Here is an 8,356-nt window from a genome sequence, read left to right as displayed (position 1 = left end):
ACTGGTCTGAGGTGAGTCTCGTTGATCAGGCCGATGTCCACTCGACGCTGAGACATCAGGTTCTTGAAAAGACGGGCTTTTTGTGACGAAAGCCCGTCGGCATTCCAGAATGCCACACGGAGCTCACTCAGAGCTGCAGAGCTCCATGATGCAAGCGAGGATCAGCGGGGCTGGATCCCGCTGCTCCTGGATTGCCAACAGAACCTGGTGTAGGGTGCCGATGACTTTGGTAAGTCTGGAGTCCAAGTGGCCGGGGGCCGGCTGAGGTGCCGGGCGCGGCGCGCCCTTCCGCTTCGCCTTCGTCTCCCTCGCGGGAGCGGCGACCACGGTGGGCTTGGACTGGGCGGCGGGCGGCGCGGGTGCAGCCGCCGTCGGGCGCTTGGTGGGAGGCTGTGGCGCGGCGGGAGCCGCGGATGCGGCCGCCGTCGGGCGCTTGGCAGAGGGCTGTGGCGCGGCCGGCGCCGTGTCTTGGCGCGGATGCGCGCGCTTGCCACGTCTGCGGCGGCGCTTGCGGCCCGGTTGCTGCTGTGGCTGGTTGGCGGCAGCCATGAGCGAGCCGGGTGCGTCGGCCTCGGTTGTCGAGGCGGCGGCGGCGGCGCGCGCCGGTGCGGTGCGCGCGACAGTGCCCGCCCTACGGTTCCGCAGCTCCTTGCGGAACACGGGGCAGTTGGCGTTGTTCGCCGTGTGCGCGTCGCCACAGTTGGCGCACGTCGGCGGCTCCTCTTTGGGGCGCGGACAGTCCCTGGCTGCGTGGTTTCCCGCACAGGCCACGCAGACTAGGGGTCGGTGACAGTTCACCGAACTGTGCCGCCACTGCTGGCACCTGTGGCATTGGGCGGGCCCCTTCCTGCCACGCCAGGCCTCGATGATGATGCCGGGCATACAGAGGAGCTCATGCACCTCGTATATGCCCGGTGTGATGTCTGGAGTTCGCTGCAGCTGCGCGAACATGAGGCATCCAGGCCTGCCTGGACGCGCGGGGATCGTCCTCACGTGCTCGGGGACGTATCCAAGTTCGCGCAGCTCTGCCTCGACGAGCTCCGGCTCTGTGTTCGCCGGCAGACCGCGGATCGCGACTTTGAGGCTCCTTTCAGCCGGCAGCGAGTAGCAGAACCAGGAGATTCCGCTGGCGCTCTCCAGCTGCGTAAGGTAGCGCTGGATGGCGCGGAACTCCTGGTCCGACTTAGGTATGAAGCGGACGCCCTTGCCAAATGGGCGTCCGTTGGGAGCGTGGCCGAGGAGCCTCTTCAGCTCGCGGAAGTGGGTGGGCCAGTCCGGCAGCACCTCCACGATCAGCGGAGGGTAGCGGGCGGCCTTCGACTTCGGCGCCTTGCTGGGGTCGACGGTGGCGGCGGCGGCGGGCGCTGGCGCAGCGCGCACTGGAGCAGCGCCCGACGGGGTTGTCTTGGGCCTCTTTGCAGCGGCCGCAGCAGCTGCGTAGGAGGGGCCGGGCTCACTCGCCGGCGCGGTCTCCATGGGTTCCGGAGACAGGGCCGGCATATTTGGTGGAGTGAAGGCCGGTGTTTTCTCTCCTCTCCTTTGCGGCGGAGAGGGAAAACGGCCCACAGCGATGTTGTGCTGTGGGGCCGGGAAGCGCGGCGCGCGCGGCGACGGAGAGAGAGTCGCCGGCGCGGCGGGTTGGAGCGATGCGCGCGGCGCGGCGGTCGGTGTGGTCGCGGGCGCGGGCGCGGGTGCGGCGCGCGGGGCGGCGCTCGCGTCAGCGCGGGACGCGGCCGCTCCCGGGTCGGCGCGGGACGGCGCAGTGCGGGACTCGGCAGACGGCGCGGCTGCGCGCGGGTCGGGGCAAGGCGCCACGGCGCGGAGATCGGCGCGGGGCGCGGAAGCGCGCGGGTCGGCGGCGCGCGGATCGGCGGCGCGCGGGTCGGCTGAGCTAGCCGGCCAGGAGATGGCCGGCAGCGATGAGGCCGGGGAGGAAGGAGCCGGCGAAAGTGCGAGTGGGCTCGCGGCGAAGGACTCTTCGCCGGCGCCCACTGCCGGGCTGTGCAGGGCTGCTGCGGCGCGGGCGGCGAGAGTCGCCTGGCCCGACGCGATAATAGCCTCTAGGGTGTCCGATGATCGGACGAACACCCTGCGGCGGATGGGGCGCGGGCGCGTCGCGCGGCGCTGCGGAAGCGGCGGTGGCGGCATGAAGCACTTTCCGCGCGTTACCACCGGCTTCTTGAACGCATGCGCACAGCGCGAGTCGCGGACGCGAGAGCGCTATCGGAGCGCTGGCGGACGAAACGGTGGCGGTCCTTGCCTGGCGTGAGCCCGAGACAAGGGTGTCGGCACGTCGACCCCACCGGCCCAGCTCCCGGGGCTTGCCGCTTGTGGCAGACCGGGAGACTAGACCGGGAAGCACGAACGCGTGATTTCGAACCACCCCCGCTGGACGCAGTGAGTTTCGGACAGGCAAGTCGCGAAAATGGTCCGAAAGACTGTAAGCGGGCTCCGAACGCCGGTGCGCAAACGATTCGAGCGCACTCGACGGCAGACGGGCTCGTCTATCCACCTACACTACTTGTGCACGACGAACCGCGCTCCGATGCAAGACCGGTGAAATAACTACAGGAGCGAGCAGAAAGGCGCTCTCGACCAATCAGGAGCGAGCATTCTAAGTTAAAAATTATGTGCACGAGGAGCCGCGTTCCGCTGCAAGACTGGCGAAGTAACTACATGAGCGAGCAGAAAAGCGCTCTCGACCAATCAGGAGCGAGCATTCTAGGGTGAAAATTAGTTTTAACTTATGTTTTTATCTTATAAGAATTTGGCAAATTAATAAAGAATACATTAATTTAAAGTATAAGTATAGGTAGATAACTAAGAAAACTATGTAAAACCAATAATAAATAGAATCTAGGTCTAGTATTTGCGGAAATATAACTCGATATAGTTATTAAGGAAAAATGTAAATAACTTAGAAAGTATTGAATAATTGTAAATGTTTTTTGTTTATACGAATAAAGATTAGCGCGATCCCTAATCTGGGAAAAAACAGTACACCTAGGTTTTAGGCAAAAGGCTAAAACCTAGGGCTTAAGGTTGAATAATTTCTTTAATCCATTACCCATAGATTAAATAGAAAACAGGAAAATAATATGTTGTAAACGATTCATTTGATCAAGATCTAGCCTTTTAAAACCAAAGACTGCAAATATAAGAAGTAAAGACCTAGGAAATCTAGATCCAAACACTAGAATTAATTTATGTAATTATTTAGTAAAGTAACATATGTAGAACATTTATTATAGGTAGTCTAGATAAATCTAGACGTCTAGCATACCAAATTGTACTTGTAACATGCATACTTTCGCTGCAACCGCGTCTCGCGAAATGAATGCGGGGACCTGGCGCGGGTGATATTTATAGCCTCGGTGGTGCGGGGCAGGGTCATATAAATATGCAAAATCCGAAATTCCGCCGTTATTCGGAAAATAGATGTCGCAGAGTAAGCATGCATGATTCTAGGTATTGTAAATAAACTAGACTAAGTATTAGTTAAGGAATCAACATAATATGTAAATAGAAAATGGGAAAAATAAAGGCTTAACCACAGAGGGGGTGAGGCAGCGAATATTCTAGATAATTGGGCAAAAATATATATAAACGCGGGGGTGTCTCGACTGGACATTCCACTGATCACCGAACACGAGTCAGCGACAAGAAAATCGGAAAACTGGGAAAATCGCTGCCTCACTACGCCTGGCTGGAGACTGCAGAACGACATAGCGCATTTTTATTGCACCTCGGGGTTGGGGGCGAGGTTCGATACCCTAGGAAAGCTACCCCCCACATTGTTTGGTCCTTCGAGCCGGATTAAGGAAAATTCTACAGAACCAAGTGCGGGTCATCGAAAATCAAGAAAATGCCTACAACGCGGTCTCAAGCCAACGCGTCGGAAAATATTGTTCCAGTCAGTGAGAATCATCCCGGCGGTGTGAGAAGTACCACTTCAAGACCTACTGCCACCAGCGGTGTGAGGGACTCCGTCTCAAGACCTACTGCTGCATCAAGCCGCGACACGTCAGCGGCCACATCGGAGAGTGCAGAACGCACCACAACCTCCGAGGGTACAGATCGTACCACCACAAGTGGATCAACCACGTCCACGGAAAATTCCAAGAAAAACACGACATCTTCTAACGTCACGGCAAAACCAACAGGGGACTCCGGGCGCGCCATGTCGACGAAGTCACATCGCTCCGGGTCAAGAAAGCTGAAAGAAGCTGAATTGAAGGAAAAACTGGCCGCCCTGAAGTTAGAAGAGATCCGAGCATCTATCGCTCTCGCTCAAGCACAATTGGAAAAGCATCACGCTGCCGCTACGGACGAAGAGGACCTGGCGTCAGCGTCGGAAAATGAAGATGAAGGAAAAGAGGAACGTTCTAGCCACGTTCAAGAATGGCTGGAGGGAAAATCAGAAAAGGTGAACAATGAAGGACGAGGACAGGGCGCTCGCAGTCGACACGACGACGGGAAATGCGAACACCGGGAAGAAGAAAACCGGCCTGCGCGTCAGCCACTCAACGTGGATGTTACCTCACTGGCAACAGCTCTCAGTCAAGCAGTACGGACGACGAGAGACGCACCGAAGTACCTCCAGGAGCTGCCGGTGTTCAATGGGCAATCCGGTAGTTGGCTAACGTTTCGCGCTGCTTATGAAGAAACCAAGGGGTTATTTTCAAAAACGGAAAATGTATCAAGACTGCGCCGCAGCGTCAAGGGGGCGGCGCATGAAGCTATCAGCAGTCTACTCATCAGCTCACCAGATCCCAAGAATATCATGGAAGCTCTGGAAAGAAGATTTGGGAGACCTGATGCATTGGCAATAAGCGAAATACAGAAAATAAAATCGCTTGGAAAATTAAGTGATAGCCCACGTGACCTATGTATATTTGCAAATAAAGTATCGAATATAATAGCTACATTGGAAGCCTTGAAGAAAATTCAATATATGTACAATCCAGAGTTAGTGAAGGCCACGATAGAAAAATTAACGCCGATTTTACGAAAAGCGTGGTATGACTATGCTGCGAAGGAAAAGGAGGACATTCCTGATTTGAAGAAACTCGCGACATTTTTAAATGAAGAGGCGGACAAGTGCGGAGCGTACGCGCAACCTGAAGACATCTCAGGGTATAATGAGAGGTATACGAAGAAGAGGATCGAGCACACCTACTCCACGAAAGAGCAGAATACCAAGAAGGAACAATGTCCTGTTTGCAAATTAGACCACCAGTTACCCGAGTGCAAACGCTTCCGTGACGTCAACACGAACGAACGCTGGGAAATTGTAAAGAAGCATCGTATCTGTTTCCTATGTCTAAGAAGCCCGCATCGTCGGTCTACGTGCAGGGCCAAGAAGTGTGGTCACGACGGCTGCAGTATGTCGCATCATCGACTTCTCCATCACAAGAAAAGAGAGGCTTCACCGTCGCCGCCATCGCCGGTCGTCGCTGAAGTCACGTCTACGGTGGAAATCGTGGAAAACGCCAGCAATAGAAGCCGACAAGCATACTTGAAGATTGCACCGGTCACGCTCACGGGACCCACCGGGGCCCGCGTCGATACCTACGCCCTTATGGACGACGGCAGCACTATCACGTTGATCGACGAAAACCTGGCGGAAATATTGGAGCTCGATGGGCCGCGGGATCCTATGTGGGTACAAGGCCTTAATGAAACAGTGAGGCACGAAAATAGCCGACGCGTCGACGTCAAGATACGAGGACGGTTCAATGAAGAAGAGTTTACGTTACGAAGCGCCCGCACAGTACAACGCCTTATGTTTACGAAACAGAATATCGAACAAAGAGAACTAAGGGACTGCGCACACCTACAGGAAATTGAAGATAAATTGATATACAAGAACGCGAGCCCGAAGATACTTATCGGTCAAGATAACTGGGAGTTATTGTCGGCATTGGAGATCCGTACCGGTCGTCGAGATCAACCGGTGGCTTCAAATACACGACTAGGATGGGTTCTACACGGATGTCGCACGTCATATCACGAGGACGTTGCCTTCTGTGGTCACATTATACTCAAGGAACAAGATAACAAAATGGAAAATATGAGGAAGGAGTTCTTCGACATTGAAGCTCTCGGTATCAGTCCCAGAAGACAGAAGAGTGATCCAGAGGAACGCGCGATGAAAATTCAAAAGGAAAATAGTAGAAGATTGCCCGATGGCCGCTTCGAAACTTCGTTGCTATGGAAACAAGATGACTTCGTTGTACCTAACAACTACGATGACGCCTTCAAGCGATTGAAGACTTTAGAAAAAAAGTTAGACCGCGATCCGGTTCTCAAGGAAATACGACGCAACGAAAAGAAAACGTACAAAACCGAATCCCGCAGAAGATCCTAACTGGACAAGGGGCCGAAAAATCGAAAAGGACTCAAGTACGAGTGTGAAAAGAAGAGAAAAAAGAAAATTCTTGCATTTGGAATCAGATTACGTTCTAAAAGCGGAAAAACTATGGGTGCGAGAAGTGCAAGCACAATCATACGCGAGTGAAAGAGAACGCATCATACGGGGAAACGCCCCCGGCCCACGTGACAAGCTCGCAAGTCTGAGTGTTTACTTGGAAAATGATGGGCTAATTCGTCTACGGGGAAGAATCAAAGCGACTACGGAAATCACCATGGAAACGGTCAACCCTGCTCTGCTAGATGGAGAACATAAATATACAAAAATGTATATACAATATGTACACGAAAAAATGCATCACGGCGGCGTCGAGTTGACTGTGAACGAGTTACGACAACGATACTGGATCACGCGAATACGACCTACGGTGAAAAGTGTTATAAGGAACTGTCCGATATGCAAATTAAGAAAAGCGAAGCCAATGACACCGTCGACGGGGGACCTACCACCGGCGCGACTCAGTCATCATACAAGGCCATTTTCATACACGGGCCTTGACTACTTTGGACCGATGGAAGTAACCGTCGGCAGGCACCGCGAGAAACGATGGGTGGCGCTCTTCACATGTCTTACGATGAGAGCTATACATCTTGAGGTTGTGACGTCACTGAGCGCGGACTCAGCGATCATGGCGCTGCGCAGATTCCTGGCGAGAAAGGGCGTTCCGACTGAACTGTGGACCGACAATGCCACGTGTTTTAAAGCTGCCGACCGCGAGCTCAAGGAGGCAGCCGAGGAGATCATCAACGCGACCAAGGAGGAGGCCAGCGCACGCTGCATCCGCTGGTGCAACGTCCCGAGCGCGGCACCGTTCATGGCCGGCGCGTGGGAACGATTGGTGCGGTCGGTGAAGGAAAGCCTACGCGTCACGCTGCATGAGAAGCATCCAAGCGACGAGACCCTGGCTACACTACTTGCCGAGGCGGAGAACATCGTCAATTCCCGTCCACTCACACATGTACCAGTGACGCCGGATGAACCCGAGGCGCTGACTCCAAACCACATACTATTGGGGCCAAACAGCCACGTACCAGCACCAGGGCGGTTCTCAGAAAAGGACGAGTCTGCGAGAAAATTATGGAGGCGCGCACAGCATCTGGCGGACGAGTTTTGGAGACGTTGGGTGAAGGAGTACCTTTCCCAGCTACAACAGCGGCGGGAGCCCTACCATACCGGCTCTCACCCCAAAGTCGGCGATCTAGTCATCATCTGCGATCCAAACCTACCCAGGAACGTATGGCCACGAGGACGAGTATCTCGAGTATATCCAGGGCCGGACGACGAAGTACGCGTCGTGGACGTGACGACGAGCAACGGGCACGTGCTGAAAAGACCAAGCAAGAGGATCGTCGTGCTACCAGTATTAGAGCCGCATGCTGCGACCGGCGGGAGAAATGTGCACGACGAACCGCGCTCCGATGCAAGACCGGTGAAATAACTACAGGAGCGAGCAGAAAGGCGCTCTCGACCAATCAGGAGCGAGCATTCTAAGTTAAAAATTATGTGCACGAGGAGCCGCGTTCCGCTGCAAGACTGGCGAAGTAACTACATGAGCGAGCAGAAAAGCGCTCTCGACCAATCAGGAGCGAGCATTCTAGGGTGAAAATTAGTTTTAACTTATGTTTTTATCTTATAAGAATTTGGCAAATTAATAAAGAATACATTAATTTAAAGTATAAGTATAGGTAGATAACTAAGAAAACTATGTAAAACCAATAATAAATAGAATCTAGGTCTAGTATTTGCGGAAATATAACTCGATATAGTTATTAAGGAAAAATGTAAATAACTTAGAAAGTATTGAATAATTGTAAATGTTTTTTGTTTATACGAATAAAGATTAGCGCGATCCCTAATCTGGGAAAAAACAGTACACCTAGGTTTTAGGCAAAAGGCTAAAACCTAGGGCTTAAGGTTGAATAA

General features: G+C 53.8%; 3 protein-coding genes across 3 annotated transcripts; all 3 read left to right on the top strand.

Annotated features, from left to right (window-relative positions):
• The first annotated feature begins 1,474 nt into the window (after positions 1 to 1,474).
• On the top strand, positions 1,475 to 2,269 carry LOC123869727 (spidroin-1-like). The gene has a single exon (XM_045912726.1). The coding sequence runs from the start codon at positions 1,475 to 1,477 to the stop codon at positions 2,267 to 2,269; it is 795 nt and encodes a 264-aa protein (XP_045768682.1).
• A 1,596-nt stretch (positions 2,270 to 3,865) lies between these two features.
• On the top strand, positions 3,866 to 6,370 carry LOC123869726. Its single transcript, XM_045912725.1, has one exon. It carries the CDS (start codon positions 3,866 to 3,868, stop codon positions 6,368 to 6,370), a length of 2,505 nt encoding a protein of 834 aa, XP_045768681.1.
• Positions 6,371 to 6,725: 355 nt separating this feature from the next.
• On the top strand, positions 6,726 to 7,871 carry LOC123869725. Its single transcript, XM_045912724.1, has one exon. The coding sequence runs from the start codon at positions 6,726 to 6,728 to the stop codon at positions 7,869 to 7,871; it is 1,146 nt and encodes a 381-aa protein (XP_045768680.1).
• The last annotated feature ends 485 nt before the right edge of the window (positions 7,872 to 8,356 follow it).

The sequence above is a fragment of the Maniola jurtina genome, chromosome 11, assembly GCF_905333055.1.
Source record: "Maniola jurtina chromosome 11, ilManJurt1.1, whole genome shotgun sequence".
Lineage (NCBI taxonomy): Eukaryota > Metazoa > Arthropoda > Insecta > Lepidoptera > Nymphalidae > Maniola > Maniola jurtina.
Note: the sequence above shows the minus strand (reverse complement) of the source record. Positions and strands in the feature narration are given on the sequence as shown.

Bases quoted from the DNA above. Each gene is read 5' to 3' on its own strand.
- LOC123869727 (XM_045912726.1), top strand. From the start codon at position 1,475: ATGGGTTCCGGAGACAGGGCCGGCATATTTGGTGGAGTGAAGGCCGGT.
- LOC123869726 (XM_045912725.1), top strand. From the start codon at position 3,866: ATGCCTACAACGCGGTCTCAAGCCAACGCGTCGGAAAATATTGTTCCA.
- LOC123869725 (XM_045912724.1), top strand. From the start codon at position 6,726: ATGCATCACGGCGGCGTCGAGTTGACTGTGAACGAGTTACGACAACGA.